A 21,663-nucleotide genomic window follows, 5' to 3' on the forward strand; every position below is an offset into this window, starting at 1 on the left:
TTTCCCTTGTTTTCTAGAAGTATTAGGTTCTTCTGATGCTTTGAGCATTATTTCCTTGAAATCATTCCAAGTCTTCATTCTTCAGGCTTTCATCTCACACCTGCTTCCCTGCTCTCATTTTCCAGTTCCCCATATTCACTATGAAATAATTCGTTAAATTATCTGTTTTTTTATTTATTTATTTATTTATTTTTATATGCTGTAGTCCCCTCTTATCTGGATTCGCTTTTTGTGGTTTCAGTTATCTGCAGTCAACCCCACTTTGAAAATATTAAATTGAAAATTCCAGAAATAAACATTTCATGTTTTAAACTGTGTGCCGTTCTGATTATCAGTAGTTCTTGGTTATCAGATCGACTTTTGTGATAGTGCAGTGCTTGTGTTCAAGTAACCCTTATTTTACTTAATAATGGTCCCAAAGTGTGAGAGTAGTGATGCTGGCAATTCGGGTATGTGAAAGAGAAGCCGTTAAGTATTTCCTTTTAGTAAATAGCTGAAAGTTTTAGATTTCATAAAATAATATATAAATAAATAAATATTAAAAAAACGTATGCTGAGGTTGCTAAGATTTCAATTACAGGGGGGTCCTCGACATGCATCGTTTCGACTTTGTGGCGGTAATCCCATACATAAATAATTTAAAAAATAAATTTCAACTTGAAGCAACGTGACGTGAAATTCAAACGTTGTAGGCGAACTTGTTTGTGAGCGCGGCAGAAGAATACGCCATTACGCAGTGTTTGTTTAGGAGAGATGGCGTCGCTTGGGTCCCAGCATACACTCTTTGGGTACCGCGTGCACTGTTTACTTCTGCTCTCTCACTTTTGTGTTTGTGTTTTTTTGTGACTTTTTACCCTTCAATATGGCTCCCAAATGTAAGGCAGACTCTTCCAATGGCAGTGTGTCAAGGAAAAGGAAAGAAATTACATTAGAAGTGAAATTAGACATGAAAAGGGCAAAAAGGGAGAAACGCCAACGAACATCGGCCGCGCGTTGAACTTAAGTCGTACCACAGTTGGGACTATTATCAAGGATAAAGTTCGCATCCTTGAACACGTGAAAGGATTGGCGCCCATGAAATCGACTGTGATTACGAAAAAATGTAGTAGGCTCATGATTGAGATGGAAAGGCTTCTTGTTCTTTGGCTGGAAGACCAACATCAACGCCATATCCCAATTAGCCTCATGTTAATTCAAGAAAAGGCAAAAAGATTGTTTGAGGCATTGAAAAGTGAAAGGGGGGAAACGAGTGCAGGTGAAGAGTTTAATGCTAGTAAAGGTTGGTTTGTGTGGTTTAAGGCTCGGGGCAATTTACATAACCTTAAGGTGCAAGGTGAAGCTGCTAGTGATGATGATAAGGCAGCTGGTGAGTTTCCTGAGTGGTTGGTTGAGATAATAAGGGAGGGGGGGGGTACAGTGCTCAATAAGTGTTTAATGTTGTGGACGAGACAGTCCTATTTTGGAAACATATGCCTAATCGTACCTATATCGCCAACAAGGAGAAGGCAGCACCAGGCCATAAAGCTGGTAAGGGGAGACTGACTTTGCTTCTTGGGAGATTGACTTGGCTAATGCTGCTGGCAACTTAAAACTGAAGCCCTTGTTGGTCTATCAGGCTGAAAATCCAAGGGCACTAAAGGGCATTTGGAAGGGTCAACTGCCTGTCATCTGGAGATCCAATAAGAAGGCATGGGTGACACTTCAAATCTTCGAGGACTGGTTTACCAACCATTTCGCGCCAGAAGTTCAGAGGTACTGTACAGCCAAGGGTCTGCCCTTTAAGGCATTGTTAGTGCTAGACAATGCCCCTGGTCACCCTGCCCACTTGGATGACGTTCACCCTAATGTTAAGGTGGTTTACCTTCCACCAAACACCACAGCCCTTTTGCAGCCTATGGACCAGGGTGTTATTGCTTCCTTTAAGGCCTACTAGTTCTGCAGGACATTTGCTTTGGCTTTCAGGGCAACTGAAAAAGACAGGAACTTAACCCTCAAAGACTTTTGGAAATCGTATAGCATTTATAATGCCATACAAAACATTGAGCATGCTTGGGATGAAGTGAAGCAGATAAATTTGAATGGTGTTTGGAAAAAACTGTGTCCCCAGTTTGTGAATGATTTCCATGGCTATGAGGAGACAGTTGAAGCTGTCACAGAGAAGGTTGTTGCCCTGGGGAAGCAGATGAATTTGGAAGTGGAGGCCGAAGATGTCACAGAGCTTCTGGTATCTCATGGGGAGGAGTTGTCAGCAGAAGACCTCATTCAGTTAGAAAAGCAGCTGATTGAGGAGGAGAAAATGGTTCCAACCCCTGAACCCAGGAGATTCACCACCAAGGGCTTGGCAGAAGGTTTTGCTCTCATTGAGTATGGGCTGGCCAAGTTTGAGGCTGAGGATCTCAACACTGCTAGGTACACAAAGGTCTTCCAAGAGGTTATGGATTGCCTGCAGTGTTATTGGGAGATATACGAGGAGAAGAGGATGGTATCATTCCAGACTAGCCTGGAACGTTTTTTCACGAAGGTAGAGGGGCCTGCAGCAGGTGCTGGTACCTCCACTGTCTCTTCAGTTCCTCTTCCAGCCTCTCCATCTTCTTCAGTTGCATCTGCAGTATCTCCTGCACCTTCTGCAGCCTACCTGAATTGAACTACCTGACTCTCCAGCCTCCTCCTCCTTCCATTAAGTCAGTCTCTCCCTCCTTGCAATGCCCCTTCCAGTGTGCAAGCCACCCACAGGATAAAAGGTAAAGAATTGTTTCCATTTTTTTTTTTTTTTTTTTTTTTTTTTTTAAATCACCTGTACAGAATGTACCATTTCATTTGTCATTTTGGGGATTGTTCTCATTTTATGTTTGTTTTTTTATTACAGTTTCATTTTTGTCATTTTTCTGTACTATACAGTAATTATGTTCTCCCTCTCATTTTCCTATGGCCTAGTTCTGTTTCTTGATATATATGTATGACTTTAGGGTGTTTTAGGTTAGGTAAGTAACTTAGGCTATGGTAATTCTGACTTGCATTGAAAATCGCCTTACGTCGGTCTGTAGGGATCTCCAACGTAACTCGAGGACCCCCTGTATATTCAGATAACTTTTATTGCAGTATGTTATAATTGTTCTTTTTTATTATTAGTTATTCTTGTTAATCTCTTACCAATGCCTAATTTATAAATTAAACTTTATCATAGGTATGTATGTATGTATAGGAAAAAACAAAGTATATATGGTTTGGTACTATCTGCAGTTTCTGGTATCTATGGTGGGGGGTGGTTAGTATGCATCCTCTTCGGATAAGGGGGAACTACTTTATTGATTTGAAGCCTGTCTGTCATTCCACTTTAAGCTTAAGCTTTTATTGCTGTTTTTTTTTTTTTTTTAACTTGTTAAATTTCATTTCTATTGTTGCTATTAATGGATAATTATGTGAATTATGGTCAGTGCTAGGATAAGTTTTAATTGTTTTAATTGTCTTACTGAGTTTCTAAATCCATTTTTAACCATTATAAAATCAGCTTGACTCCTTGTCAGGTTCCCAGGCTCTTTCATGTTTAGAGTCATCTTGGATGTTTGAACCAGGTATTAGTAACTGTTAAGTTATTTTCCTTACAAAAGCTGACAATTAATTTTTTTTCTTTTTCCTTGCTTATTTCTTTCTCCCAGTCCAAAATTTCTCACCATGTTTTTATATCTTACATTTTGATGATGTTTCCTGTATTTTTTTCACTCATTCCTTCCATTTTCCTCATCTGGATGGTGTGAGGTAGGATCATATATCTGTAAATATGCATAAATTGATTGATTTGGCTTTCAGCTTATCATGATAATTCTGTCTGAGATGGATCAGAAGCCATTTGAAGATTTTGAAATATAACTGTTCATTAAAATTTCTTATTCATTTTCATGCTTACCTCTACCTGAGTAAACTACCCATCTTTATATCTCCAGATCCTGCTCATCTAACTTCTCATTCTAATGATGTTGATTTTAATTTCTTCCATTTCTTGTGTGATATTTTGTGGTTTGCCCTTTTGAAATATACTTCTTACATTCTCTGTTGCTATGGATAGAGCAGTTTTTCTCATTTGCAAAGTGAATGTCGGAGGCTGAAAGGTTTACTCCAATCTTGTCATTCTTGTGACTTATTTCTGGTGGTAATCCTAGCCTCCATCTTGTAGTTTGAAACATATAAGGTCATGGGGTTCCTAACCTGATCTGTATCATGCTTTTCCTTTAAGCATACTGCCATTGTACTCTTGGAATGATATGTGGTGAATTTCCAGGTCTTTCCATGGAAGGATGCATATAGATAGCTAACAAATTATGTGTAATATATACACCTAAAGGAATCTTCATCTGTTGCTGCACTGCCTTCACTGATATTTTGTTCTTCTGAGAAACCTGTCTGCCACTTCTAGCCATGTAGTCTTGTCAGTTTAGTCTTAGCCATTTTCACCTTTGTGGATATTTTCATGAGTCAGGCCCAAGTCACCCCATAAGACAATCTCACATTTGTGTAACCCATTTCCATGATGTAGACATACCAAATGAGCTTATGGGGACCTGGGAAGATACTAGTTTGAAATCCAGTGAAATTTTATCGACTCAATATATAATTTATTTTGTTCCTCTTTGTGTTGTTTATACTGATAAGCATACTATGTGTAAAAGAAACTAACGATGAAATCATAATTGTGTTTTCCATATTCCTTTAGATTATATAACAAGTATTAATGATGATGCAAGTTTAATTGTATTTTAATTTATGTATATTTAACTTTAAATGTCCATTTTTTTCCCCACCAGGTGGATTATGTATGTGGAAAAGATCATGTGGGAAACTGAAAATAAAGTCATTATTTATAATCAGAATTTGAGGAGAATGGCAGAACATCTAAAATTAGTTCAGCAGATTCATCTAGCACCTAAAATTTATTTGTCGGCTGTTGTTGAAGTTGCAAGAAGAAAGATTTATTCTGAAATTTTCCTTCAGGTACATTTTTAATGTTTATTAATTGTATTCTTCCTTTTTCCATTGAGAACTCTAGTATCATATAGGTAGAATAATTGAGAATTTTTACCCCAGTTAACCATGCCCTGATAATAAAGAATGTTATTTTATACCTAGGCAGAATATCTCACTTACCAATAGCACCTGAGAACACTTGATATTGTAGACCACAAATACCAGGTATAAATTGTATAAATACTAGACTGACATTAATAGGGGTGACTGAAACAAAAAAAGACAAAACTGGTGAGATCTTTCTAAGCAATAAATACAAAATATTATATTCAGGTAATACCAATCAGGGAAAAGAAGCAGTAGCTATAGTATTCAACACTCAATATACGGCTAATCTGCTTGAATGGCATTCGGTATCAAGTAGAGTGATGGGGTCAAATATCAGGATGGGGAACTTGACAATGAGATTTATTTGTGTCTATGGTCCCACAGAAGGTTCTACTAAGGTAGAAGTGGAGGAATTTTTTGAGGCTTTAGAGAAAGCAACTGACACAATGAAAAAGGAAAAGTTGGTCTTTGTTGGGGATCTGAATACCAGAGTAGGAAATGATTGTCAGACATACAAAAATATTTTGGGAAAATTTGGAGAAAAGAGCAAAGCAAATAATAATGGCAAATACATCTTGGATTTCTGCTCAGGACATGGACTGGTTATTACTAACACAATGTTTCAACATAAAAATGTGCATAATATCACATGGAGAGACAATGCAAGAAATAAGAAAAGTCTCATCCACTATGTTATTGTTGATAGTGATGTGTTCTCAGTGGTGGAGGACACTAAAGTGCATAGAGGATTTAAAATTGGAAGTGATCACTATTTAGTCATGACCAGGATAAAATTGAATTAAATATTGAAGAATACAGCTGAATTATATGAGAGACTTTAATTATCCAAATATTGATTGGATAGTGATAGAATCTCATGAGAAGAATGAAATATGCATTTTTTGAGCTGTTGTGGTACAACTTCCTCAAGCAGCATGTGACAGAAGGAACTCAAGGTCTAAGAGTGTTAGATTTGATTATAGTGTCAGAGAGTGTTTCAGTTAAAGATGTAACTATTCTGCCTCGGTTGGTGAGAGTGATCGTGCGGTGCTCACTTTGGAAGTCACTAAGTTTATGAATGTTCCATTCAGTAAAGGTTACATGCTGAACGCTGAGTTCAGTGGAATGGGATTGGTTGCTGGATGGGAACATTTAAACAATACTTAAATAATGCCATATCAGCATGTGTCCTAAGAGTTCAAAGAATAAATAGGATAGGAGTCAAATGGATTTGTAATCTAATTAAGCAAGAGATTCATAAGAAAAGGATGATGTGGAAGGATTACCATGTGAATAAGGATGATGTCTGTTATGAAAATTATAAGCAGCAGGATAGAATATACATAACTGTGGTACGGAAAGCATAATCTGAATATGAAAAGAAACTGGCTCTGCTAAAGACAACCCACAAGAATTCTATCTATATGTTGCAAGTAAAAGAAAGAATGAATATTAAAGAATAACTACTGAGTGCAGATGGTATGCAGGTGACTGATGCAGAAGTGATTGTTCAACTAATGAGCAGCCATGTTGCTAAAAGCTATCAACCTGGTATATACAAAATTGAACTCACTGCTACCTCTTCACTGGATGAAGAAACTCAGGTGTATGAGGATGAGGTATTAGAGTCTTTACACAAACTAAATAAGAATTCAGGTAGGGACTGATGGGATATCAGCATGTGCGTGCTAAAAGAGTGTTCAGCTGAACTGGCTATTCCTTTGACCAACTGTTTAATATGAGTTTCAGTACAGGGAAGATTCTGCAGGAATGGAAAGAATGTATGTGATAATTCCATTGCACAAGGATGGTGCAAAGACCAATGCATCCAACTATCGACCAATTAGTATCTCAGGAGTGGTGATGAAGATTTTGGAAAAATTGGTTAGGGCTCGCATTCAGAAATGGGTTGACAGTGAATCTCTACTTTGCAATGAACGACATGGGTTTACTAAGGGAAGGTCATGTTTCAGCACTTGCTCACATTCTATAACAATGTTACCATTGACCTAGACAAGGGGAATGGATACACCATGATGATTTTGCTAAGGTTTTCAACAGAATACAGCATGGTAGACTTTTGCATAAATTGGAGAAAATAAGTTTGGGTTTAGAATATTAGCTTGAATAAGTGGATGGTTGACTGACAGATCAAAAGTGGTGTACAGGGGATGTGAGTCTGCAAGATTTTAGGTAACCAGTGGTGTACCACAAGGATCAGTGCTTGGTCCGTTGTTATTCAGTCTGTACATTAATGATATTGGGAAGGATTTGGCAAGCGACCTACAGCTATTTGCTGATGATGCAAAGATAGGTAGGGTAATCAGGAATGCTGCTGATATGCAATACTTGCATATTGAATAGGCTGGAATTGTGGGCGTGGAAAAATGGATGTCAGTTCAGTGTCAGTAAATGTAAAATCATTCACTTCAGGATGATTAGATATCCAGTGTCATATTATATTGATGGGATTATGGTAGAAGAAACTGATGAAACTAGGGATCTTGGAGTGTTTCTATCTATCATGATCTAGAGATCATGATAGATAGAAAGTTGAAGTTCAGGGGCCATGTAGCAAAGATTGCAAATACAACTCAAAAGATAATTGTAATGCTCAATGAACATTCATCTGTAAAGATAAGGATGTCATTTTGCCTCTTTACAAGGCCTTGATAAGACCTCGCTTAGATTATTGTGCACAGGTCTGGTCTCCTGGTTTCTGTTGTGATTCTGATTTATTGAAGAGAGTGCAATGGAGAGTGTTAAAAATGATATCAGTATTACAGAATCCTGATTATGAAGACAGATTGAGAAATTGTAGACTGCACACCCTAGCAAACAGGAGAAAGAGGAGTGATATAATTGAGACTTACAAATTTCTGAAAGGGTCATACAGGATTTCAGTTGATGGAATTTTTCAATTTATGGAGGGTGGGGAAAGGACGAGAGGGCTAGATTTTTCTCTCATAGGGTGGTGCATGATTGGAATGGATTACCATTGAATGTTGCGAGTGCAAGCAGCATGAATGAGTTCAAGAATAAGTATGATAGCTGGTGCATGGAGTATGTGTCCTCCCTTGATGAGTCCCTGACTCCCTGGAGGTTTCTCTTAATAATAATAATGTTGAAAAGAAGAGCATGGAAGAAAGTTTTAAAGCAAATAAAAGTTGAGCAGTTCTCAGATGTAAAGTGTAGACTAAAATACACAAGCATTATTCATGAAAAAATGAGAGAGTTTGAGAACAGGAACCAAATCTTGTCTGCAAGGATACAAAAATCAGAACTCCACGGAACTCCATGAGATGAAATATTGGAAGTATTAAAATTAGTTTTAATCTTAGCATTCACAGTACATTGAGGCAATGAATTCTACATGATGAACACTTCTCACGCTCTTGTTTACTTTTCAAGATGGCCTCTAGTTCTTGTCCCTTCTCCTTATTCTATCATTTGAAAAATCTCTTCCCTTTCCATTCAGTAAATACCTCAGCAACTTATATATCACAATCACATTACCTTTGCATTTTCTGTTTAAAAACTTTGAAAATTATATGCTTTCAATATGTCCTAATAGCTAACATTCCACAGTCTTGAAATATTTTTTGTCAAACCATCTCTGCATCCTCTCCAGCTTTGATCTTCCCCCTCCAGATCTGAGCCCAATAATCTAGTGTTTCTGACGATGTTCTTATACATGGAACTGCTATCACTTCATCTTTGCTGAAAACAATGTCTTTCTTAGTATTCCAGCAATCCTCTGATTTATCTTTACTGCCCTCTAACATGTATACAAGATAGTATTCAAGCCAATTTTAACTTATGGATCTGAGAGGTGGGGTCAGAAGTAAAACACTTGACCAACGACTAGAGACCACAGATATGAGAGTCCTGAGAAAGATTAGGGGCATGAACAGATGGCATCAATGGCAATATCATATTAAAAACGAGGATATTAGGAAGACATTGTCAGCATCCAGAATGCATTTGCACAGCTAATCTGACGTGGTATGGACTTAAACAGAATGGGAGAGGAAAGATTAGCAAAACAAGTGTTTTCTGCCAAGTTGACAGAAAAGCGACCCAGAGTAAGACCAAGATATAGGTGGATTGATATGATAAAAAGTGCCTTAGAAGATAGAAATATAAGATCTGATAATGTTGTAGTCTTGACAGGTAACAGATTGATTTGGAGGAGAATTATAGATAGGAAGGAAGTTAGTAATGATGTAAGTTTTTAATGTAGTACTATCGTATCCTGTACACTCCTTGAGGATACATGTCAAGAATTTGATGATGATGTACTATTTTTTGTACACTTGATTGTCAGTCAAGTTGCATTTTTTTACCCTGTGATTTTGTCACATTGTAATGTTGATTGTAAGAGGTCTTAAAAAGAGTAGAAGAAGAAGAAAGAAGTCTGTTAAAGAGGATAAAAAGAAGAAAGGGAAACTGGATCGACATATTCTGAGAGGAAATGGAATCATCAGAGATGCCATCGAAGGAGAAATAGACAGAAAAAGACCCATAAGAAGAGTAAGGAAAACAATGCTAGATGACATGCTGAATGAAGACAAGTACACAACCTTGAAAGAGAAGGCTCAGAATAGAAATGAGTGGAAGGAAAGTTTTTGCTACTAAGAGAAGAACCTACTCAATTGCAGAATACTTAGAAGAAGAATGTTGATTATTGTCCAGAGGGAAGATCATTTTCAATTAAGGTGCTTCTTTAATTGGACCCATTCTCTGACCTTTATATTCTCTGTTCATGATTAGTATGTTATTTTCGACAACAAAACTAATGTAATAAAAAAAAGAACTAATACTGGATTTATGTCATAAGATTTGATATTACTAGTTAGTTACTATTTTTGCCACATGAACTAGTGCCTTCATCTGGATTTGGATGAACATACAAATATAAATAAACAACAAGCTTTGATTGTGAATCAATGCATTAGTAAAAAAAAATGCCGAATACATAGGAACCTTTACACAAATACAATAGAAATACGTGGATGCTTTCACACGGTCAGTCATTGTTCAGCAGGTGTGTTTGATACTTAGCAGAGATATTAAACTCTGATGTGTTTAGAGATCTAATGAGTGATTTCCAGATATCACAGAATCATCCCTTGGTTTCTGTGTAGGGTATCTTGTGAGTGGATTACCACTGTAGCCTCTTTTATGTTGTGGTAGCTGTAGTCTTCTTTTATGTATGGCCTGGAGAAATGAATGCCAACACCCTGAACTGTCTTCTCTGTTGTTGACGTCTCCAGTATGTTCCTTTTGTCTTATTTCTAAACTTCTCGAAGTTTGTCTTATGTAATTAAGGCCACAAGCACATGGGATGTTGTAAACTCCAGGATGTTCGTTGAAAGAGTTGTGGTCCTTGGGTGAGTGTAACAGATTTCGTACTGTCATAATTGGTTTATATTTATATTATTATTGGATCCAATTCACATCGAAGTATTTGTCTGATGCAAATTTTATTGGAGCAATCTTTATTTAAAGTTGAAAACAAAATTCTAGTCCAGCTTGTTAAAGTATCTACTGTCACTCCAAAATCTGTAGCACACCAGTACCATAGATGGGCTAAGGATTAGATAATCTGAAAACCTGCCCCATTCTACAGACTTGTTCCTTTTTATAAAATCAGGGTTTCAATATACAGAGTGGCTATGAAAATCATATATCATCTGAAGACACTCTATATCATTAGATTTAAACCTACAGAGGATCAAAATATACAAATAGGTTACTTCTTCTTTTCTGATTTCATTGGTTATAAATTTCATAAACATGCAATAAGCATTTGATGATGATCTTTATAATAAATTTCTTGTCTTTGGTTCACTGGATAATGGATTTGTATATGATAATATCCAGTATACCAAATGCAATATACAGTATATATTGTATTTGATATACTGGATATTATCATTCACACTTTAATGAGATAACTTTGTGAGAGGGTACTATCGTCAACCTAGTTAATCTCTTTAATATGTGAATAAAACGATACACATTTATGTTTACTGAATCAAGTGAATTAATTATTTGGCAAAGGATTTGAATATTTTTGTAATTTAAATCTGAAAGCTAATTTAAAAATATAATCTAAAAATGCATTAAAAAATGTATAAGTAGCTGACATTTCTAAGAATGGCAACTTTTCACATATCACCTACTCATAATCAGATAATTTTTCATGTTTTTGAGAAGTGAATTTGAATAATTTATCTTTTATGCATTTTTATCAAGGCTAGAATAATATTTTATTCTAGAATAAAGAACAGTATGGTAAGAAAGTTTTAAAAAGAATTAAAGTTAAGCAGCTTTTACAAGTAAATTGTAGACTTGACTATACAAACATTATCGAATAAAAACTGAATCAAACTGAAAACAAGAACCAAACCTTGGAGTCTCAGTGGCAAACTCTTAAGAAGACATTGATTGATTCCATGTGAAAAAGTTGTGTGTAAAGATTGAAAAATAAGAACACCATGGTCTGCCTGTCTGTCTGTTCACTGGGCATCTACAGATGCCGTATGGTCACTCCGATGCTCGATGATGTTCCACACTAGGCCTTGCCATGTAGTCCTGTTGTTTGCCCTTCTGGCAGCCTCAACTCTCTGAAGATCAGTCACTCCACACACGGCATCGATCCATCTCATTGATGGTCTACCCCTGCCTCTTTTTCCAGGAACTTTACCTTCTATTACTGTTCTGAGAAGTCCTCCTTCCATCCTTTCTATGTGTCCAAAATATTTTAATTTTCTTCTGTCAATATCCTTAAGGAGCCTTAAAGTTCTACTAATCTTTTCTAACACCCATTCATTTGTACGCCTTTCAGTGTAAGGCGTACACTGAAACCTTACAACAGCCTTCTGTAACACCACATCTCAAAAGCAGATATCCGTTTCTTATCTGACTTCTTTAGGTTCCAAGTCTCGCATCCATAAGTTGCTGTTGGAAAAACAACTGCATCCAAAATCCTCAACTTTGTTCCCATGGAAATAGATCCATCCTTCCAGATTTTAGACAGGTCTCTGACTGTTGTTTTAGCCATTCCTAACCTTTTTCTACATCTTCTGAACAGCAATTCTTCACATTAATAATGGATCCCAGGTACTCAAACTTGCTGACTTCCTCAATTCTTTCTTCATTAAGATACATTTGTTTCTCAAGAGCTTCTCTGTTTGTTTTTCCTTTGAGAACCATGATCTTTGTCTTGCTAGAATTGAGTTGAAGTCCTCTGTTATTACTGATCTTGTTAACTTTGTCAAGAATTAGTCCTAGTTCTTCCATGTCATTACGAAGGAGTACTGTATCATCAGCGTACCTCAGATTATTGATCAGTCTACCTCCTATCGTAATTCCTATCCTGAGCTCATCCAATGCTTCACGCATGATGTCCTCTGCATATATACTAAACAAGTGAGGAGAAAGTAAACATCCTTGTCTAACTCCTTTTCCATCTTGAAGCCAGTCAGTCAATCCCACACCTGTTCTTACTGTGGCTTCTTGCTCCTTATACAAGTTGGCTATCAACCTGATAGTGTGTTGAGGAAAACCCATTCTTTTCATTACTTTCCACAGTTTCACATGCTCAACACAGTCAAAAGCTTTAGAGTAGTCTAAGAAACACATTACCAGAGGGAGTCTGAATTCTTTATATTTTTCTATTATCTGTCTAAGGCAAAGGATCTGATCTCTGGTGTCCCTACCTTTCCTAAAACCTGCTTGTTCCTCGGGCATCTCTGCCTCAACTTTGGCCTCAATCCTATTCAGCATGATCTTTAATAAAATTTTGCTTGCATGAAATATCAAACTAATAGTTCTATAATTCTTGCATGCCTTCATATCACCTTTCTTGTGTAGTGGTATGAAAACTGACTTCTTCCAGTCTCTAGGCCATGATCCTGTCTCCCATATCCTTGTAATCAATCTATGAAACACTCTTATCCCTCCATCTCCTGTGGCCTTAATTAACTCTGCTGGGATTTCATCTGCACCTGAGGCCTTATTGCTGTTGAGCTGCTTAACTGCTCTTTCAACTTCATGCTTAAGTGGAGGAGGTTCCAAATCAAAATTTTCTTGGTAGGAGGACTCCACATTTTCTTTATCCACTTTGCTGTACAGTTCCTCACAGTATTCTTTCCATCTGTGTTTAATTTCCAACTCTTCTGTTAGTAACGATCCATTCCTGTCTTTGATGACATTCAATTTAGGCTTGAACTTGTGCTTTAAGTCACGAACTAAATAAAACATCCTTTTATAATTATGCCTTCTCATCTGGAACTCTATTTCTTCACATTTATTAGTATAGAACTTTTCCTTATCCTGCTTGATGGCTCTTCTGATTTCTCTATGTAATCTCTTGTATTCTTCGGTCCCTGTGTCTCTTTGTTTTTCCAACCGCCTTCTTTTGATTAGTTCCCATGTTGAATCTGATATCCATTGGTCTCTTGGTTTTCTTATTGAGCCGAGATACGTCTTCGCTGTATCCTGTATTATCATCTTGACTCCTTCCCAAAGCATTTCTGGTGAGATTTCCTCATTGGTCTCCAAAAAATCATCCAGCCGAGTTGATGTTTCTTCTGTGAATCCACTAGGAATTACTCTAACATCCAATCTAGTGGAATGTGCCTGACCTGGAAGTCTTCAGAATCTTAGTCTTACTTCGGCTCTTACCAACTGATGGTCTGTACCACAATCTGCTCCAGGACAAGTATGCACATCAGAGATGCTTGTCTTCCACTGCTGGAGAGCCAGGATGTAATCAATCTGGTGCCTTGACCTATCAATGTTGGATGTCCAAGTATAGGTCCATCGTGGATGTTTCTGGAAGCAGGTATTGGTAATAACTAATCTGTTAGCACGGGCAAATTCCAACAGTCTTTCACCATGGGTGTCACGTTCACTCAGCCCAAACATGCCACACTCCGGCCTGACTCTCATACTCTTTCCCACTTTTGCATTTAAGTCTCCTAAGATGTACAGTATGTCTCTCCTTGGTAGGCAGTCCAAAACAGTTTGCAAGTTTTCATAGAATTCTTCACTCTCTTCTTCAGGCCTATCCGTGTGGTGTGCATAAACTACCACAATTGATACATTGGTAGGCTGAGCCTTAAATCTAATGGAGAGTATCCTATCATTATACCAAGAAGGCTTCTTGCCTGAGTTGTTTTCAGTATGACAGCTACCCCATGATGTTTTGAGTCACCACCTGAGTAAATAACTAGCTTACCATCCTGTCTTTTGAAGTGGCCTTCTCCATTCCATCTGGTCTCTGTAATTCCCAAAATGTTAATTTTATATCTATCCATCTCTTTACAGACAATCTCAAGAGTACCCATCTGTAAGCCCCGGACATTCCATGTACCTATGTAAAATTCCTTTCTAAGATTAATCTTATACATTCTGTGCTTCTCATTCACAATATCACTGACTTTTGATGGAGACTGTAATATACTTCTCGAACAGGACCCTCTGCCTAAGCCCTGAACACGGCTCTGATTATTCTGCGCGACAGCCAATGCAGCATGAGATGCATTATTAGGCACAATCGTAGTAGCATTTTGGAGTGAAGTCACTGCAAGAAGAAAGTGGTAGGGTTGCATAGGCCCTTTCCACATAAGATGAAATAGCAAAATAGGAAAGATTCACCCCTAGCCCTCGAATACTCCTCTAATAGCATTGGGGGGAAGGTAGCAAGAAGAAAAGAAAGAAGGAAAGAAAAAAGGGGAGGGACCAGTCTACAGATAATATAACAGATGTATATTACATGAAGTAAGGCATGGTCCAGCATCAGGTACCTCGGATTTGCCATGCCCGTACTCACTAAAATGAGCCCTTGAGGAAAACCTTTGTACGGAATGTACAAGATAATTAACACCATTCATCCCCGTATGAAAGTACTTTTTCCGAAGCGTTTACAGTAAGTTAATCACCACTTGATAGCAAATGCTTTTAATTAGCAGATACTACTTTAACAAACGGAACATTAGTTATTTAGGGTTATCCATGGTGGACACAAGAAATTAATGAAGCAGTCCTGGAAAAGAAAAAAGCATACTGAAAGTTCCTAGAAATAAGTCAGCAGATGCCCTTAAAGAATATAGAGTAACATGTAAGAGAGCTAAGCTGTGTGTAAAAGTAGCTAAACAAAAGTCATGAGAAAACTTTGGTAAGAATATTGAAAATAAATATCAGGAAGGTGGCAAAATGTTCTGCAGACTATTGAAGAAGCTTAAAAATGGAGGAAAGCATACTGTAAAAGGAATCAAAGATGATAAAGGTGACATCAAAACTGAACATTAGGATATCCTACATGTCTGGAGTAATTACTTTGAAAGACTGCTAAATGAACTAGACAATGACTGAACCATATTAGAAAATTTTCAAGAGGAATCAAAGAGGGTACATATCAATACTTGAGGAAGTAAAGCCATCAAAACCTTGAAATGTGAAAGGCAGCTGGAGTAGGTGATATTTGACTAGAAATGCTTAAGTTTGGAGGTATAAAAGTTTTGCAGTGGATACATTGCATAATTCAGAGGGCCTGGTTAGAAGGTCGAATCCCCAAATGATTGGAGTAAGTAGAGCTCTCATAGTGGATTGCAAAGCAACATGCATTGTTCAGAAAATTCTAAATAGAAGAAAAAAGATATAGTTGTGGAAGTTTTTTCTTGTTTGAAAAGCATGTTATATATCACAAGATATTGTATTCTTGTTTTCACCATATGCAAGCTACTGTTCATACACAAAATAACTTTTTTTACATGCTAATTGTGTTTTTTATGCATGCTTAAAGATGTTGACTTTTTTGCATCTTCTTGCGAGAAAAAAAAGATTTAGAATTTGTCAACTACAATATACTAAAGTTGGTAGTGATGCCACTATTCTGCTTTGAAGGAATCTGCTCTTGTGTAGGACTAAAGTCTATGACGGAAGGTTTACTGAACTGCATCTTGAAGATGTGAATAGTTGTGTAGATAGTCAGATTCATGAATTGAACTTGTATGAAAACAACACTTTAATTTCATATCATGTCAAATACGGTATAATAGACTTTTTGTGTTTCTTATTTTGATCATTGTGAAACTTTACCAAATAAAAAAGTTAGAGCATATTCATTACTTCATATGATATTAATTCTGAAATTTAAATTTGTGATTTTAATTTATATAGCTTGGTTTATAGTTGGGTAATTAAAAATTTAAAAGTTTTTGTTTAATAATGTATAAATTTTCAAAATATAATCTCTCTCTTTTAAGTGGGCTACTCATTTAGCTCAACACTCCCTGAATCATCACAAAACAGAAGTTGCATTAAGGAAAACTTTCAACAGCCAGATCTCTAACCATTTTTTAAAAGCCCTCTTTCCAGGCTTGGGTGATTTCCCTCCACCTTTTGCAGTAAGTTTCTTTATATCACAGTATGCTTATTAATTTGACTTAGTATTAAAAAAGTTTATATATGCGCGCGCGCACGCACACACACACACACACACCCAGTGTGTGCTTTGAAACAATCATTAATTTGACTTATCATATGTGAAGCTAGCAGTGTGTGGGCACTGAATTCGAATATCTAGGACAATATTTTTGTAGAGACATTAATTCACATACAGGTTTAAGCTATTGTCTTCAACTATGGTTCTCCTGATTATATAAAGCAATTCCAATGAACATGTTAGGTAATGGTCCATAGCTGCCACATTGTATAAGTTTTGTATACTTGATGCCTTGAAATCTTTTCACCCTTATAAAGAAAAAAGTATTATCTTGATTTACAGGGAGCTATTTTTGATGAGTAAGGCAGATTATTATTATCATTATACTCAAACCTAAATGGAGTCAAGAGACTTATCTCAGCAGGTCCCTCTCTCTACAATTTGGTCAGCTAAATCCCAAATTGCCTGCCCATCCTCGTTTGTTCAGTATTTGGATTGATACCTAACAGGGTGCACCATGAGAAGGTGAGGATTGGACATTAGGCCAGTCAAGAGTTTATATTCCAATCCCATATATTCTCCAGTTTATTCAATAGCCTTTCATGTGATATATCATATTAAGTGCCTTAGTAAAATTCAATATTATCATATTGTATCCATTCCCTTTATCCAGCTCAGCTGTAAGATTGTTATAAGATATGAGGGAATTGTTAAAACATAATCTTTCTTTAGTAAATCCATGCTGCTCCTTGCAGAGTATAGCTTATCTGTTTACTCATTTCTGTATGCAAGTTCTTACCAACTTCTCTAAAATCTTCACTACCACACCAGAGATACTGATAGGTCATTAATTAGACACATCAGTTTTTGCACTATCCTTGTACAATGGAACTATCATACATTCCTTTGGTATCATTCCTGAGCTGAGACTCAAGTTATTCAAATATGTGAAAGACCTAGCCAGTTCAGCTAAATATTCCTTTAGCAAACATGCAGATATTCCATCTGTCCTATTGACAAATTCTTATCCAGGTTATACAACAGTCTTCAACCACATTTTCATGCACTTCTAACTCTTCATTCAACATAGCACTCCATGTTACATATAGCTGGTTGATATTTCTTAGTTCAGTACACTAAAGTTCCATCTGCATTCAATAAAGTTATTCTTCCACATTTATTCTTTCTTTTGCTTGTGGCATAATGATAAAATTCATTTGGATCCTTTAGTATAGCTAATTTCTTTTCATAATCCAATTTAGCTTTCTGCACAATTGTCGTTACTTTTCTGGCCTGAGCTTTATATATTTTATAACTATATTTCTTCCACATTATCTTCTTCTTGTGGATCTCTTGCTTAATAAGGTTGTACATCCATTTTACTCTGAACCTATTTATTTTTTGAACACTAGGGATACTGCCTCATTTTAGCACTTTTTCAAAGATTCCCATCCATTGCTAACATTTTTCCCATTCAGTAACTGATACAGGGACTGAAGATAGTATTCTTCTAAGTTGATCATAAATTCCAGCTTTGGTTCAGCCTGTAACCTTTTCTCATGGGAACATCAATATAATTAGATACTTCCCAAGAAAGCGCATCATGATCACTGTCACCAGCTGGTGGTAAAATAGTTCATATTCCTAACAGAGACCCTGTCTGATGCCATGAACAAATCCAGCACTCTTTACCTTGAGTTCCTTCTTTCACATGCTGCTTGAGTAAGTTGTCTTGCAACAATTCAATAAATTCCTTTTCATTCTTATCATGAGATTTCTCTTCTACATAATCAATGATTGGATAATTAAGTCAGCCATAATGATTACTCGTTTAGTACCCATAAGGCTAAATTGGTGATGCATTTCTTTGTCCCTTGCAACTAAGCCACCAGGTCTGTAGCAACATTGCACCATGTATTTCATTCTGTTATCGTCTACTTCACAACAGATAGCCCCAAACTCACTGCTACACGGGACATTGTTACCATCCTTGTTTTCTTGTATTTCTACCTTAACTGGACTTAAATTGTCTGATATCATTCTTCCTTCCTCTTCTGTCTTTTCTGCACTTTTCTGTCATTCCTAAAAATAGTATAACCATTATACTCCATCCCATTTACCATATCTGATTCTGATTGCCAGGTTTCACCAATGCCAACAACAATCTTAAACCATATCATACAGCAGTCCCTGCTTATCTGCAGTTTTGCTTTCTGTGGTTTCAGTTACCTGCAGTCAATCCTGGTCTAAAAATATTAAATGGAAAATTCCAGAAATAATCATGCATTTTAAATTGTGCTGCTTTCTGAGTAGCGTGATGAAATCTTGTGCCATCTTGCCCGGGATGTGAATCATCCAGCATATCCTCTGTAATGTATATGCTACTGTCCATCAATCACTTAATAGTCATCTCGGTTATCAGATAAACTGTCGCAGTATCATAGTGCTTGTGTTCAAGTAACCCTTTTTTACTTAATAATGGCCCAAAAGTGCAAGGGTAGTGATGCTGGCAATTCAGATATGCCAAAGAGAAACCTTATAGAGTTATATTGCAGATCAACTAGATGCTTTGTCTGAACATTCAAAACAGAACAATCTTTTCTTCCGTCTGTGTAATATACTGCTTTTGAACTGAGGAGAAATTTCTAAATCTAATGCTAATACTTGCTTCATTTAAGTGAAAAGGTGAAAGTTCTTGACTTCATTAGGAAAGATAAAAATCATATGTTGAGGTTGCTAAGATTCCATTCACATTCACATAACTATTAGTACAATATATTGTTATAATTTTTCTTCTGTGCTATTAGCTATTGTTGTTAATATCTACTGTGCCTAATTTATAAATTAAACTTTATTATATGTATGTATAGGAAAAAACATAGTGTGTATATATATATATATATATATGGTTCGGTACTATTCTCAGTTTTCAGGAACCTGCTGAGGGTCTTGCCATGTATGCACCATGGATAAGGGAGAGGGGGGGGGGAACTACTGTATTAAGTAAAGCAACAAACTCAACCCCCCCTTTGTTTCTGATGCTCCTGGCATTCATTTACAGACATAACAAATTACTACCTAGCTTATAATTAGATATGCAATCTATTTGGTCGTCAGTGGCCATCTTGGCATTAATTAATGGTGCTTAAGGGTCAAAGCAGTATAACTGAGAGGAGACATCCACATAGCCTTTAAAGGAATCTGGAGAACCGACCAGGACTAATGTCCAGAACTCATCTTTTTGTGGTGCGCCCTGTTAGTATCTACCTGGATACTGAACGAACGAGGATGGGCTGGCAATTTGAGATTTAGCCGACCAAATTGTATTCTTATTGGCTTAAACCAAAATATAAAATCATGGTACAACATGACAGAATTTCATGCCAGCTGAGTAATCACCCGGTTAAAGAAGGGGCCCTGTTGTTTTCGCCGAAACAGCGAAAAGTCTGCTACTGGACCAAATCCTAAAACACATCCCAACTCAATGTCACCAGAGTTTGAGATCAGTACTATCAACATAAGAAACTTCAATGGCAAAGAAATGGAGATAGCTGAGGTATTGGATAAGTACCAGATCAACATAATAGGAGTGACTGAAACAAAGAAGGCAAAAACTGGTGAGATCTTTCTGAGCAATAAATACCAATGTTATATTCAGGCAATGACAATCAAGGAAAAGAAGAGGTAGCTGTACTATTCAACACAAAATACGAGGCTAATCTTCTTGAATGGTAGGCAGTCTCAAGTAGAGTGATGTGGGCAAATATCAGAATGGGGAACTGGACAATGAGACTTATTTGTGCCTAGTCCCACAGAAGGTTCTACTAAGGTAGAAGTGGAGGAATTTTTTGAGGCTTTAGAGAAAGCAACTGACACAATGAAAAAGGAAAAGTTGGTCCTTGTTGAGGATCTAAATAGCAGAGTAGAAAATGATTGTCAGACATACAAAAATATTTTGGGAAAATTTGAAGAAAAGAGCAAAGCTAATAATGATGGCAAATATGTGTTGGATTTCTGCTCAGGACATGGACTGGTTATTACTAGCACCATGTTCTAACATAAAAATGTGCACATATTCACTTTGAAAGAAGAGACAAGGAATAAGAAAAGTCTCTTCGACTATGTTATTGTTGATAATGATGTTTTCTTCATGGTGCAGGACACCAGAGTATACAGAGGATTTGAAATTGGAAGTGATCACCATTTAGTCTTGAGCAGGATAAAATTGAATTTCATATTGAAAAGAAGAACATGTAATAGAGTTTTAAAAGCAAACAAAAGCTGAGCAGCTCTTAGATGTGAACTGTAGACTAAAATGCACAAATATTATTTAAGAAAAATGAGAGTTTGGGAACAGAAACCAAACCTTGGAGATTCAGTGGCAAGCCCCAAAGAAAACATTGATTGATTCAGCCAGAGAGGCACATGGGAGGTTGTCTGCAAGGATAGAAAAATCAGAACTCCATGGTGGACACAGGAAGTTAAAGAGGCAGTGAAAGAAAAGTTTTTGGCAAACAAGTCAGCTTGTGCTCTTAGAGAATACAGAGAGATAGGAAGTTAGTAACGATGTAAATTTTTCATGTAGTACTATCATATCCTGTACACCCCCTTTAGGGTACATCATCAGGAATTTGATGATGTAAGAAAGCTAAACACTGTGTAAAACTTGCTAAATAAAAGTCATGGGAAGACTTTGGTAAAAACATAGGAGATAAAGAAGGTGGCAAGTTATTCTGGAGGTTGTTGAAAAAGCTCAGAAATGGAGGAAAGAGTGCTGTAAAAGGAATTAGAGATGATAAAGGTGACATGCAAACTGGAGAAAAAGATATCTTCGAAGTATGGAGTAATTGCTTCGAAAAATTGCTAAATGAAACAAGCAGTGATTGCACAGTGATAACAAAACACTAACCAGGCATACAGTCATTGGCTGCACTGCATAGTTCAGAAGACATTGACAGAGGAAAGAATTCCAGATGATTGGAGTACAACTCTCATAGTACTCATATATAAAAAGGGAAATAAAACCGAATGTGAGAATTACAGAGGTATTTCTCTACTGAGTGTTCCTGGTAAGATTTACGGAAGTATACTTGAGAAACAGTTTAGAGCGATTGTGGAAGAAAATCTTGGTGAAGAAC

General features: G+C 36.7%; 1 protein-coding gene across 4 annotated transcripts in view; it reads left to right on the forward strand.

Annotated features, from left to right (window-relative positions):
* LOC150108169 (RB1-inducible coiled-coil protein 1-like) overlaps positions 1–21,663 on the forward strand; it is a 611,254-nt gene that overhangs the window by 212,772 nt on the left and 376,819 nt on the right. For all 4 annotated transcript variants that reach the window (XM_090390625.1, XM_090390624.1, XM_090390626.1 and 1 more), the window contains exons 11-12: positions 4,800–4,986; positions 16,347–16,487. In XM_090390625.1, the coding sequence (XP_090246751.1) occupies positions 4,800–4,986; positions 16,347–16,487 (328 nt within the window). The remainder of the gene's footprint in view (positions 1–4,799; positions 4,987–16,346; positions 16,488–21,663) is intronic.

Source organism: Typopeltis vanoorti, chromosome 3 (genome assembly GCF_054136105.1).
Source record: "Typopeltis vanoorti isolate ZY-2024b chromosome 3, IOZ_Tvanoo_1.0, whole genome shotgun sequence".
Classification (NCBI taxonomy): domain Eukaryota; kingdom Metazoa; phylum Arthropoda; class Arachnida; order Uropygi; family Thelyphonidae; genus Typopeltis; species Typopeltis vanoorti.